This window comes from Muntiacus reevesi, chromosome 18 (genome assembly GCF_963930625.1).
Source record: "Muntiacus reevesi chromosome 18, mMunRee1.1, whole genome shotgun sequence".
Lineage (NCBI taxonomy): Eukaryota > Metazoa > Chordata > Mammalia > Artiodactyla > Cervidae > Muntiacus > Muntiacus reevesi.
Window position 1 is genome coordinate 34,924,422 of NC_089266.1, and position 12,843 is coordinate 34,937,264.

The 12,843-nt window shown below is 59.1% G+C and overlaps 1 protein-coding gene across 2 annotated transcripts; it reads left to right on the forward strand.

Moving 5' to 3' along the window:
- The first annotated feature begins 784 nt into the window (after nt 1-784).
- On the forward strand, nt 785-12,812 carry NEURL4 (neuralized E3 ubiquitin protein ligase 4). Of its 2 annotated transcripts, none has more exons than XM_065910016.1 (29): nt 785-1,066; nt 1,989-2,433; nt 2,629-2,694; nt 2,838-3,136; nt 3,311-3,422; nt 3,511-3,599; nt 4,349-4,421; nt 4,572-4,836; nt 5,050-5,231; nt 5,520-5,605; nt 5,728-5,890; nt 5,977-6,175; nt 6,266-6,342; nt 6,699-6,777; nt 7,089-7,264; nt 7,352-7,483; nt 7,898-8,043; nt 8,145-8,369; nt 8,465-8,563; nt 8,644-8,805; nt 9,000-9,164; nt 9,735-9,893; nt 10,252-10,431; nt 10,566-10,653; nt 10,747-10,854; nt 10,986-11,130; nt 11,281-11,393; nt 11,476-11,641; nt 12,130-12,812. In XM_065910016.1, the coding sequence occupies exons 1-29, from the start codon at nt 785-787 to the stop codon at nt 12,332-12,334; spliced, it is 4,686 nt and encodes a 1,561-aa protein (XP_065766088.1). In that variant the 3' UTR covers nt 12,335-12,812. The 2 variants fall into 2 exon arrangements, with proteins under 2 accessions (XP_065766088.1, XP_065766089.1); XM_065910017.1 differs by having other exon boundaries at nt 7,089-7,258.
- The last annotated feature ends 31 nt before the right edge of the window (nt 12,813-12,843 follow it).

Sequence of the window (12,843 nt, forward strand, 5' to 3'; positions counted from 1 at the left end):
CACACACAGTCCAATTGAAGCCTGAGCGTCTGGGGGGTTGTTGATAGCTCTGGGGGTGGCGGTCTTTGAGGACTGTCAGCGTCGTTGCCTGAAACTACCTGTTCCTTTGGACTCTTTATTCGTGGCTTTAAAACCTAAGTTTGGTTGGACTAGAGTTCAAGATGGGCTTGTCTAGAAACATCCGCGAACTCTTTTCACCCCAAAAGCCAGCCCGTTCTGTTTCTGCGGAGAAGTGAAGGGATTGCGACACTGTCGAAAGACATATCCGGTCTCAAGTGGTACGGAGTGTGACCCTCTTTATTTACAAAGCTACCTCTATGTGCTCAAAGCCCGCTCGCACCGCTTCGAGGCGCGTGGAGCAAAGGAAAGACCCCGCCTCCTCTTGCCGTAAAGCGAATACTTCAAAGTGTTGCCTGTTCTCGACGAAGGCAGGGTCGTCGGTGTCGCAAAGCTTAAAGTGTTTGGGCACCACCCCCAAGTCGTAAAGGTGCCTGCGGCAGTCGTTTCTTCCACTGTCGCAAAAGCTCCCGGCGCGTCTTCGCCCCTCTGGAGCCACTCTGTCACCTCGCCCGTGCCGTAAAGCAAACCTGCCCGAGCCTGTCGTCCTTTCTCTTCCCACCGTAGTAGTCCTTAGTTTCCTACCCCGGGATGCTTTATTGCCCGGCACTGCCGTAAAGCATATTTGGCCCCAGCCCCCGAGTCCTATTCCCCCAGGGCGTCCGTACACCGCGGTTGCCACGGTGCCGCCAAGCGCGGCTGTCGCGCGGCCCCGGTGTCAGCGGCGATGGCGGCGGGGTCGGGTGGGAATGGGGGCTCCGGGGGAGGCCCCGGGCCGGGGCCGGGTGGGGGTGGTGGCCCCGGCGGGAGCGGCCCAGGGCCGGGGTCCGGCGGGGGTCTGGGCAGCGACGGGGAGCTGCACCCGCGCACCGGGCGCTTGGTGAGCTTGTCGGCCTGTGGGCGTACAGCGCGGCGGCAGCAGCCAGGCCAGGAGTTTAACCACGGGCTGGTGTTGAGTCGGGAACCCTTGCGCGATGGACGCGTCTTCACCGTCCGCATCGATCGCAAGGTGCGGAGCTGGGGCCGCGGAAGCGAGATGTGGAGGGTGGTGGGAGGGGACCAGAAGGCGATGGGGGAGGACAGCTAGGGTAGCCCACATTACCGGATACCGAGAGGGAACCGCTAGCCAGGACACCAGGTGATGGGCAGGAAGGGAGCATGAAGCGGAAACATTAAGTCACAAAGAGAAGGAGACAAGGAGAGCTTGAGTTTTGTCAAGACCCAGGAGCAGGGAAGGGACACGGGGCCCCACCCACTATAATGATTAGAGAACAAGCCTCCTGCGATAATTTCTGGGAGATGGAGGATGGAGTGATGTCAGAGATGTGATGGAAGAAGAAGAGAGATAACCAAGAAAAGAACAACCATTGAAGGACAAACGCACACCGATGGGGACAGAAAGATGGGTGAGGAGAGATACTTGAAGCAAGAGATGTGTGTGCCTGTGCAGTGATGCGGCGGAAATACCAGGTGCACCGAGGTAGAATTTGGGAGGAGAGTGAGTTTGAGTGCAGCCAGAGCCTAGGAGAGAGGCCCAGAGAGAGCAATACACCAGCAAGAATAGAGAGCTGTGAATTTTACTGGTTGAGGGGCCACAGAGACCAGAGCAGTTAGAGATGGCAGGAGGCTGGAGCCAGGGAATTTAGCCAGCTTGGTGAGCCAGCGTGGGAAGTGTATGGGCTCATAGACAGCGTGCACCCAGAGTACAGAAGAGAGTTGCTAAAGGAGAGCAAGCCTAATCATTCCCTGAGACCAAAGTCCAGAAAATACTTTCTGGGACTGGATCTCTGGATTGGGGATGTCTCCTATCTCAAGAGAGCAAAGCCCAGTTAGCTGTCTGAGAGGTGGGAAGAGGGGGACACAGTGACCTGTGAAATGTGGGAGACCCCTTCGTAGCCCATCCTGAGCCACTGTCCACCGCCCCATCACAGGTCAACTCCTGGAGTGGCTCCATTGAGATTGGGGTGACGGCACTGGACCCCAGTGTGCTGGATTTCCCAAGCAGCGCCACAGGGCTGAAGGGGGGCTCGTGGGTAGTGTCGGGCTGCTCGGTGCTGAGGGATGGACGGTCTGTGCTGGAGGAGTATGGGCAGGACCTCGACCAGCTTGGCGAAGGGGACCGTGTGGGCGTGGAGCGCACGGCTGCCGGGGAGCTGCGGCTCTGGGTGAACGGGCGGGATTGCGGCGTGGCTGCCACGGGTCTTCCAGCTCGTGTCTGGGCCGTCGTGGACCTTTACGGCAAGTGCACCCAGATCACTGTGCTCCCCCCTGAGCCGGGCTTCAGCCCCCCTACTCCCAGCCCCACGCCTCCCCTTGAGCCCTCTGCCCCCTCTGAAGATTCTGCCTTGGCTGAACAGGGGACCTCTGGGGATGAAGGTGAGAATGCAGCTAGGGCAGTGGTGGGGGGATGGGGCAGAGGGAATGGCTGAAGGAGTGGGGGTGGGGCAAGGCAATGACAGGTGAGGCTGGGTGTGGGCTGGGAGAGCAGGGGCTAGCGGAGGGGTCTCCTGACTGTGGTCCCTGCAACAGGGGCTGAACCCTTATTCCCCTCCCATTCCACCTGGTCCCCAGCCTTCATGGTGTCCCCAGCGCAGGCCCGACCGGAGACGTTTCCTAACAGCCTTGAGTCGCATAATGGTGAGGGTTCCTGGGAGGCCTGGGAAGGGGAGCGGGACGTGAGGTGGACAGGGGGGTACCTCAGGAGAGGGGTAGGGAAAGCATGGTGAGCCTGAGACTGAGAAGACTCATTTCTGCTTCCTTCCTGTGTCCTGCTGTTGCAGACTTTGCCAGCATGGAGCTCTCCGAGGTGGTGAGCAATGCCATCCTGTCTGCGTACAACGGGGGGCTCCTAAATGTGAACCTGAGCTCCCCACCAGCAGGGGAAGCACCGGGGCCTAGCGGTGCTGCCACCTCGCCCATTGTCACCTCCAACGATGCTCTCCTTTTCCATGAGAAGTGTGGAACCCTCATCAAGCTCAGCAACAATAATAAGACTGCTGAGCGCCGCCGGCCCCTGGATGAATTCAACAACGGGGTTGTCATGACCAACCGCCCTCTCCGGGACAATGAGATGTTTGAGGTGTGCAGGGTGCTGGGGCCTGGCCAGTGTCTCACCCTCTGGGAACTAGAAATGGGGCTCGATCCCCAATGCTAGAAGAGGGTGGAGGTGGCCTAGGGAAGTGCAAAAGGGCAGAGAGATTTTTTTCTCTGCGTTTACATTTCCCCTCTCTCTTCCACTGTCATTCCACCCAAGATCCGCATCGATAAGCTCGTAGATAAGTGGTCAGGCTCCATTGAGATTGGTGTCACCACCCACAACCCCAACAATCTGGAGTACCCAGCCACCATGACCAACCTGCAGTCAGGTACCAGCCCCTGGCATGGTGGGGGTGTGGCCTGTGGTCACCGAGATGCAGGGAGCCCATACCCTAACTAAGGTGTCTGCTTTCCCAGGCACCATCATGATGAGCGGCTGTGGGATCCTGACCAATGGCAAGGGCACCCGCCGGGAGTACTGTGAATTCAGCCTGGATGAGCTGCAGGTGAGGGTGGACACAGCGCCGGCCTCTCTCCAGGGGCACCCCGGTATATACCGAGCAGTCCTGCCTGGGCCCCATGCTGTCTGACCTGGAGCAAGGAAGGCCCTTTATCTTTTGTCTGAAGGTTCCTTCTGAGAAGGGCTTCCCTGGTGGCTCAGACGATAAAGAGTCTGCCTGCGGTGCAGGAGACCTGGGTTTGATCCATGGTTTGGGAAGATCCCCTGGAGATGAGAACAGTTACCTGCTCCAGTATTCTGGCCTGGAGAATTCCATGGACAGAGGAGCCTGGCAGGCTACAGTCTGTGGGGTCACAAAGAGTTGGACACAAATGATTGACTTTCACTTTTCCTTCTGAGAAGGCAGGGCTGCCCAACTGTTAAGCACTCAGATTTTGCAGTCAGGTGGGTTCCATTCTTCTTTCAGTTTGGCCTTTGGTGTTGGTGACCTGCGGCCAGAAGCTAATTTTTTTGGGTAGTTTTTTTTTTTCCTTAATGTCTGAAAATGATCCTGTCAGTACTATTTGATAGAGTGCCGTGAAGGTTGAGTTGGTGTTGATAAGATAGTTTAACATAGTGCCTGACTTGCCTTGAACATTCAGAGTGGTCTGAGATGCATGGGAACCAGTTGGAGCTGTTCCCCTGTCACATCGGTTGAGGGGAAGGCTGGAGGACTACTCTGTTCCCAGTCTCCAGGACAAGTCTGGAGCTCAGCTGTCAAAAGATTCCAGGTTTTTATTTTTCTGCTTTGAATAGGAGGGTGACCACATTGGTCTCACAAGGAAGTCCAACTCTGCCCTGCACTTCTTCATTAATGGCATTGATCAGGGTAAGGAGAAGCTCAGAGAGAGCCCCTGGGCCAGGGCTTTCACTGAGGGGGGGTCTATCTCATTTTCCCTTTATTGATTCTTCTCCCCTCCTCCCACGCACAATGAGACAGCCATCATTCCTCCATTCCCCGTGCCTTCCACCCCTGCAGGTGTGGCGACCCCCTTGACGCCCCCAGTGGTGTATGGTGTGGTGGACTTGTATGGGATGGCCGTGAAGGTGACCATCGTCCACAATAACAACCACAGTGACCGCCTTCGCCGGAACAATGCCATCCTGCGGGCTCTGTCCCCTGAGGGTGCTCTCCGCCGGGCTGCTCCTACAACCCAGGCAGAACCTGAGCGCCTGCTCTTCCACCCCAACTGTGGGCAGAAGGCAGCCATCACCCACGAGGGACGCACTGCCCTGAGGCCCCAGTATGGCCCATGGGGTGGGGAGAAGCCCATGGGCTATAACGGGATTGGGGGAGGGTGGGCAAGTGGGAGGCAGTGGGAGTCTGGTCGGGGGGCCTCCTGGAGTGTGGACCGTGGGTGCTTGACTTGGGCAGTGGGTGTCAGCTGGGCGTTGCAGGGCTGAGCTTTGGAGCACTGTGGGGGGGGGATCTGAGTCCCCACTTGCCATGCCCTCAGTGCCACCGACGACTTCAATCACGGCGTGGTGCTGAGCAGCAGAGCCCTGCGGGACGGAGAGGTATTTCAGGTGCGCATCGACAAGATGGTGGACAAGTGGGCTGGCTCCATAGAGATTGGCGTCACCACCCACAACCCTGCCTACCTCCAGTTGCCCTCCACCATGACCAACTTGCGCTCTGGTGAGCTCCCAGGAAGGGCAGGGCCAGGATAAGATGCTGGGGGGAAGCTGTCCCTGTTTTCCAGACCCTCTTTCGCTTGTCACGTTTATGATGACACATTGAGTGCCTGAGGCATGCCATGTGTACAGGGCCTGTGGTTGGCGTGAGAACTGCAGAATTTTCTGGCTCTGCCCTGAGAAGAAAAGGCAGGCTGGACTGGTAGCTTCCAGCAGTAACTGGGGGACTACTGTGTAAAGGAAAGAAGCCTTGGCTTCCTCTTCATGACTTCTGCCACTCGTTGTCCGCTAGGGACCTGGATGATGACAGGGAATGGGGTGATGCACAATGGGACGACCATCTTGGACGAATATGGGCACAACCTGGACCGACTCAAGGTGGGAGACCGGGGGAGCCGCCACCTGTTGGTAGCGGGGAGGCAGGCCAGGTGGGGCTGCTGAAGGACCAGCCCAGGCAGGAACTCGGCCTGACTCCTCACTCCAGCCCCCCTTCTTCCAAGGCAGGGGACACGGTGGGCGTGGTGCGGCGGGAGGATGGGACTCTCCACTTCTTCGTCAATGGCATGACTCAGGGTCCCGCTGCCTGGAATGTGCCCCCGGGAGTCTATGCCGTCGTGGATCTCTATGGCCAGGCGGCCCAGGCCACCATTGTGGACGACGTGGGTGAGGGCCGGGCTGGGCAGGGACTGGGGTGGCCTTGGGAGGCCTCAGAGATGGCTGTAGGCCTAAAGGGTGATGTCCACTTGCAGAGGTGCCCCCAGTCCCTGAACCACTCCCTGAGGGGAACAACCAGGTGTCCCCAAGCTCCCCATCATCTGGGGCTGGGGGCTCGGACCTCCGCTTCCACCAGCTGCACGGCAGCAATGCTGTCATCACCAACGGGGGCCGTACTGCGCTCCGCCACAATTGCCGCAGTGAGTTCAACGACGCCATCGTCATCTCCAACCGGTCAGTGTCTGGACTTTTATGTCCCCACTTCCCTACTGCTCAGCATCAGCCACCCAAGTGGGGCCTGTCTGATGGCCATTCTCCTGGCAGAGCCCTGAGAGATGGCGAGCTGTTTGAAATCGTCATTCAGAAGATGGTGGACCGCTGGTCAGGCTCCATTGAGGCTGGTGAGGGTGTGTGTGTGTGTGTGTGTGTGTGTGTGTGTGTGTGGTGGACCATTGAGGCTGGTGAGGGGTGTGTGTGTGTGTGTGTGTGTGTGTGTGTGTGTGTGTGTGTGTGTGTGTGGTGGACCGCTGGTCAGGCTCCATTGAGGCTGGTGAGGGGTGTGTGTGTGTGTGTGTGTGTGTGTGTGTGTGTGTGTGTGGTGGACCGCTGGTCAGGCTCCATTGAGGCTGGTGAGGGGTGTGTATGTGTGTGTGTGTGTGTGTGTGTGTGTGTGTGTGTGTGTGTGTACATGTGCTGGGGAGGTGCTGGCTGCCAGAAGCTGGGGCCTCGGCTCTGACCCACCCCTGCCTCCTTCTAGGAGTGACCGCTATTCGGCCGGAGGATCTTGAATTCCCCAACACTATGACAGACATTGACTATGACACATGGATGCTGAGGTTGGGCTGTCTGCTTTGGCAGCCAGCTTGGTGGAGCTGGCTGGGATGAGGGAAGCAGGGTTTGGGGCTTATGGTAACTGTAGACCATGACAGACCTAGGTGGTCTGGCTGGTCCCTCCCCCTAGACCCTTAGAGTAGCTTCTACTTTTGCCAGGGGGATTCCCAGGGTGTAGGAGACAAGATTGGGTCTCACACCCCAGGTTAGCATCCCAATCCAAGGCCTTGGACGATTCCGACAAGCAGAAATGGGGCAGAGGCCTGTGTGGGGAGGAAGCTGGGAGGCTGACTTACCCATTCTGTTATCCCTGCAGCGGCACAGCTATCATGCAAGATGGGAACACCATGCGCAACAACTACGGGTGTGATCTTGACGCGCTGGGCACTGGCGCCCGAATCGGTATGATGCGCACGGCCAAGGGCGACCTGCACTACTTCATCAACGGCCAGGACCAAGGCGCTGCGTGCTCAGGCTTGCCTCCCGGTAAAGGTGACTATTCTGTGGCTTTCGACCTGCCACCTTCGGCCCAGCCCACCCCAGGCTATTGGGCTCCTGACACCTTCCGTTCTTACCCAGAGGTGTATGCAGTAGTGGATCTGTACGGCCAGTGCGTCCAAGTGTCCATCACCAATGCCACCGGCCCCATGGACAACAGCTTGGCGACCAGCAACACCGCCACTGAGAAGTCATTCCCCCTGCACTCCCCAGGTTCAGCCGGAAGGGAGGGAGGGGGGAAGGGCTCTGTCTGCCTGCGGTGGGCCTGAGGGGTGCATCCTCCAGGTCAGGCAAGCTGTTCAGACAGGCTGGCTGCAGCAGTGGTAGACCCAGGGGAAGGGGGAGGGCTCAGCCTCTGGTGGGGAGCTGCCAAGAAGAGGGGAGGAAGTTCTACCTGGACACAGGGCCTGGGTGCTTCCCTGCCATCAAAGGGTTGGGACACCATCGCTGGGCATGGCAGGTTTGGGACTGAGTCCTGCTGTGGTGAAAGAGGTATCAGAGGTCTTGAGGGAAGACTGGAGGTGGGACCATCATGTCAACTTCCTGCTGCATCTGAAAGCCTCACCCTATCCTTTCTGAAGCTTGCTGCCCCAATCCTCCCCCTCCTCTGGTGCTGTCTTCCCACAGTGGCTGGCGTGGCCCACCGATTCCACAGCACCTGTGGCAAGAACATTGCTCTGGAAGAAGATGGCACGAGGGCGGTGCGAGCAGCCGGCTACGCCCACGGCCTCGTCTTCAGCACCAAGGAGCTCAGGACTGAGGAAATCTTCGAGGTGGGCTGTGGCTGTGACCCAGGGGGCCACCAAGCCTCCATGGCAGGGCCAGCCTGCTTCCCATCCTCCTGCAGTGTGCTAAGGGCTCCTCTGCCTCCCAGGTAAAGGTAGAGGAGCTGGATGAGAAGTGGGCCGGCTCCCTCCGCTTAGGGCTGACCACGCTAGCGCCTGGGGACATGGGGCCCGGTGCGGGCGGGGGCCCGGGACTGCCTCCCACCCTGCCAGAGCTCCGGACGAAGACCACCTGGATGGTGTCCAGCTGTGAAGTGAGGCGCGACGGGCAACTCCAGAGGATGAACTATGGCCGGAACCTGGAGAGGCTGGGGGTAAGGCAGCCAACCACGGGGCCGGGGGTGGGCCCGGGAGGGGGCAGTGGGGAGAGGTGGGCTGAGCCCTCGTCGTTGCCACGCCTTGGCCCTAGGTGGGAAGCCGTGTGGGCATTCGCCGAGGGGCAGACGACACAATGCACGTCCTGGTAGACGGAGAGGACATGGGTCCTGCAGCCACCGGCATCGCCAAGGTAGACCCCAGACCTTCCGTGAGTCTGGAGGAGGATCGAGGTTCTCCGCTAATTCCTAACCTCGGTCTGTGTGCCCCCAGAGTGTGTGGGCTGTGTTGGATCTATATGGGCCAGTGCGGAGTGTCTCTATTGTCAGCTCCACCCGTCTGGATGAGCCAGAAGGCACTCAGCCTCCTTCCCCCAGCTCGGACACCGGCAGCGAGGGCGAGGAGGACGACGAAGGCGAGGAGCATGGCCTGGAAGTAAGAGGTGGCAGCAGGAACCACCGGGCTCAGGGATGGACTGTTGGTGGGCCATCAGCCACCAGGTCATTTTCGGATTCCCTGATCTAGTCCTGGATGGGCAGAGGCTTATTGGCAGGCTCTATGTCCATCCTGGTGGGGTGAGTTGGTTTTGAGTCGGCACCCCGAGTAGCTCGGTCTCTCCTCCTTACCAGGGCCAGAACCAAGTGGCCATTATGCCCACAGCCCTCGAGTTCCTGGAGAACCATGGGAAGAATATTCTCTTGTCCAATGGGAACCGTACGGCTACGCGAGTGGCCAGCTACAACCAGGGCATCGTTGTCGTCAACCAGCCCCTGGTGCCCCAGCTGCTGGTCCAGGTGGGCCACACCTCCTTATCTGCAGCTCCTCTTGCTCCAGGTGACCCAGGGCCAACTCTCCTGCAGAAAGGCTTTTTTTTCCCAAGTGGAGGATGAAGTAGAAGGCATGCATGCCCCTTAGCTTTCTGGGTGTTTGCTCATACCCTGTGGTGGGAGTTGTAGATCAGTACCCACCTGAGTACCTCAGTACCCACCTGAGGGCTGTGATGAGGGAAGCAGTGCAGAGGGGCTTGGGGAGGCCAGGAAGGCTCCTGATCCTGTATGTGGGAACGGGGCATGCTTTCCAGGGGAGGGGGTGTTATGCTGTGAAGATGTCAGTTAGGCAGGTGAAGGAAACCCCCGGGGACAAGAATCCTTTTAAAGGCAATAGCAAGACCAAGGCTGAAAGAGGGAAGGACACAAACAAATTGGCCATTCCGGGTCCCTCCAGGTATCAGAACGGGCTGCATCCCAGGCTGCACTCTGGGGTGCTATCTTCTCTCCCTGGTCGGGGGTGAGGAGACCGGTCCTGCTGGGTGGGGGACCTCTTTGCAGGAGGCTGTGATTGTGGAGCAGTTGCCTTTTCCCCAGGTGCGGATAGACTTCCTGAACCGGCAGTGGACATCTTCCCTTGTCCTGGGAGTCATCACCTGCCCACCGGAGAGGCTCAACTTCCCTGCTTCCGCCTGTGCCCTCAAACGGGCAGCCTGGCTGCTGCGGGGCCGAGGGGTCTTCCACAATGGCCTCAAGGTGGGTGGGGAGCAGGGGAGGGCCCTGCCTCTGAGAGGGAATGGCACATTGGCCAAGGGACAAGAGGGGCCTTGAGCCCTGGAGGTAGGAGCACAGGTGTATAGCGGCCCTGTAGCAGGTGGGCAGAGGTGTGAGTGCCATTACCTGGACAATCTCAGGCTCACTGCCTCCTCCGACATCCCTGCCATTGAGAATGTCACAAGGGGGGAAAGGGAAGGTGGACTTTAGATAACTGAAGCAGTGGGCAAGGGTAGAGGCAAAACCCAGGGACTGGCTGGCAAAGCTTAGTGAAGGGCAGTGGTGGCTGCTGCCAGTGGGGAGTCTGATCTCCCTGAAGACAATAGGTCTTTCCTCCTAGATCTGTGAGAAATTTGGGCCGAATCTGGACACATGTCCAGAAGGCACCATCCTGGGACTGCGGCTGGACAGCTCTGGGGGGCTGCACCTCCATATCAATGGAATGGATCAGGGGGTGGCTGTGCCAGATGTCCCCCAGCCCTGCCACGCGCTTGTGGACCTCTATGGACAGTGTGAGCAGGTGAGTGGCCGTGGGAAGAGTGGCACCTAGGAGGCTGGGCGGTCCTAGGAAAGGGGAAGCCGGTAGTTCATGGAAGGGATCAGCAGGCCCTGGGGGTTGGTCACACCCTGACTGACCACCCCTCTCCTCTGCAGGTGACAATCGTGAGCCCTGAACCAGGGGCTGCCAGTGGGAAAAGTGCTGGAACCCAAGGGGACATGGAGAAAGCTGACATGGTGGATGGTAAGCCAGCCCAAGGGGCCAGGATCCCACCTCACCCTGACTTTGTACTTCTGGCTCCAGCCCCTGTGACATGGGCCCACTCTGCTTCCTCAGGTATTAAGGAGAGTGTGTGCTGGGGCCCACCACCCACCACTAGCCCCCTCAAAAGCTGCGAGTACCACGCCCTTTGCTCCCGTTTCCAGGAACTGCTGCTGCTTCCTGGTGAGTCCCCAGGCCCCCAGAACCTGCCTTATTCCCAGCCCAGCCCAGGGCCATGGCCAGAGCCCCAGGACTGCGTGGCTGAGACCCAGGGTGGGGGCCATGCCACAAAGTCTGCTGCTCATTCTCCACAGAGGACTATTTCATGCCTCCGCCAAAGCGTAGCCTATGCTACTGTGAGTCTTGCCGAAAACTTCGAGGGGACGAGGCCCACAGGCGCCGTGGGGAGCCCCCCCGTGAATACGCTCTGCCCTTTGGCTGGTGCAGGTTCAACCTCAGGTACATAGGGGGAAGGATCGTGTGCCTCCCGCACTATTCTTTGCCCACCTTGAGAAAATGTCCTGAGAGGGTATGTAGAAGACAAAACTTCCTGGCTGGGGAATGACCTTGGGGAGCCAATGACCTTTGTCCTATCTATCTACCTGCTAGGGTGAACCCCCGCCTGGAGGCTGGGACGCTAACCAAGAAGTGGCACATGGCCTACCATGGGAGCAATGTAGCGGCTGTCCGGAGGGTGCTGGACCGAGGGGAGCTGGGGGCAGGTACACAGCGCCAGCAGAACCAGAGCAGGTGGGCCTGTGGGTGGTAGGAGGGCCACCCTGACCCAGCTCTCCTCCCTTGCAGGCACTGCTTCCATCCTGAGCTGCCGGCCCTTGAAGGGAGAGCCTGGGACAGGGTTTGAGGAGCCTGGAGAGAACTGTGCACCCCCCCGGGAGGAGCAGCCCCCTCCAGTGCTGCTTTCCCCCTCCCTCCAATATGCTGGGGCTGAGACCCTGGCATCCAAAGTGCAGTGAGTACACGGGAGGGGGCCCAGGGCCACATGGGTCTCCATGATTCCCTCCTGTCCACCTTGTCTTCCTAGTTCCTCAGTCTCCAGCCAGCCCTTCATTCACAGTCTTTGTACAAGTACCATTTATTTTGTTCTATCACAAAGAAGGGAACCCAGTTATTTAGTATTTTTAAAGGTGACAAGTAAGTACTATGGAAGCGAAAAGTAGAGCAGAGTGAAGTGGATCAGGAGTGTGGTTGGAGCATACAAGTAGATATCACTAAGAAGGTGAATCTGAGCAGACACCGGCAGGACGGAGTCAGTCGAGCAGGCATTGGGAGGAAGACCATTTCAGGTAGAGATGAGGCTGCAACCAAGCCCCTATAAGGAAGGAGTGACTACCAGGAATAGCAGGGCCTGTTGCTAATTGAGGTGGTTGCAGGTGCCAAGGGGCAGAGGTACTGGGGGCCAGAGGCCTCACTGCCCTATTTCTGCTTGTTACCTGACAGATTCCGGGACCCCAAATCCCAGCGGACGCACCAGGCCCAGGTGGCGTTCCAAGTGTGTGTGCGCCCTGGCTCCTACACCCCGGGACCCCCTTCCGCGACCCTCAGAGAGCCTCCCGACCCTCACTTCAGCCCAGCCGAACTTGAGTGGGTGACCAAGGAGAAGGGGGCCACGCTCCTCTATGCCCTGCTGGTACGGGTGGAGTGAGGGGCGAGGCCGCACCACTACAAGCACAGTTGGGCCTCGGCCCGTGGACTCGGAATGATGACTGCCTCCAGGTCATTCCAGCGCCCCGCGACATGCACGGTGCTCAGCCTGGCAGATGCACAGAAGCGTGTGGGCAGGCTCTCAGACTAGCTGGGAAGCGGAGCTTGGCTCCGTGCCCCGGCGGAAGGGGACGTCCCTCCCTCCGAGGTGAGGGTGCAGCGGCGAGCTCGGCCGCAGACCCCGGGAAACCCTGTCCATGCACTGATCTGGGGAGCCTGACTCCTCGCGACTCCTCCCCCATACACTTAATTTATTTCCGTTTCTGTTCCCTGGTTACTGTGAATCCCAGAGGCGTCTCTCCGTGCCCCAGCGAAGCTGCTTTTCCGGCCCGGGCAGGAGTGGGGAAGGCGGGGGCCGGGGCTCGGGCCTCTGTACAGTTGTTACTGACTCTGATTTCTAAGGAGCCAATAAACGCAATCTAAGAGCAGTCGCCTCGGCCCCTCTTTCGC

Coding starts and splice junctions, on each gene's coding strand:
- NEURL4 (XM_065910016.1), top strand. CDS start 785: ATGGCGGCGGGGTCGGGTGGGAATGGGGGCTCCGGGGGAGGCCCCGGG. Junction 7,265..7,351: donor AGGCTTGCCTCCCGGTAAAG/GTGACTATTCTG, acceptor GTTCTTACCCAG/AGGTGTATGCAGTAGTGGAT. Junction 9,165..9,734: donor TGCCCCAGCTGCTGGTCCAG/GTGGGCCACACC, acceptor CCTTTTCCCCAG/GTGCGGATAGACTTCCTGAA.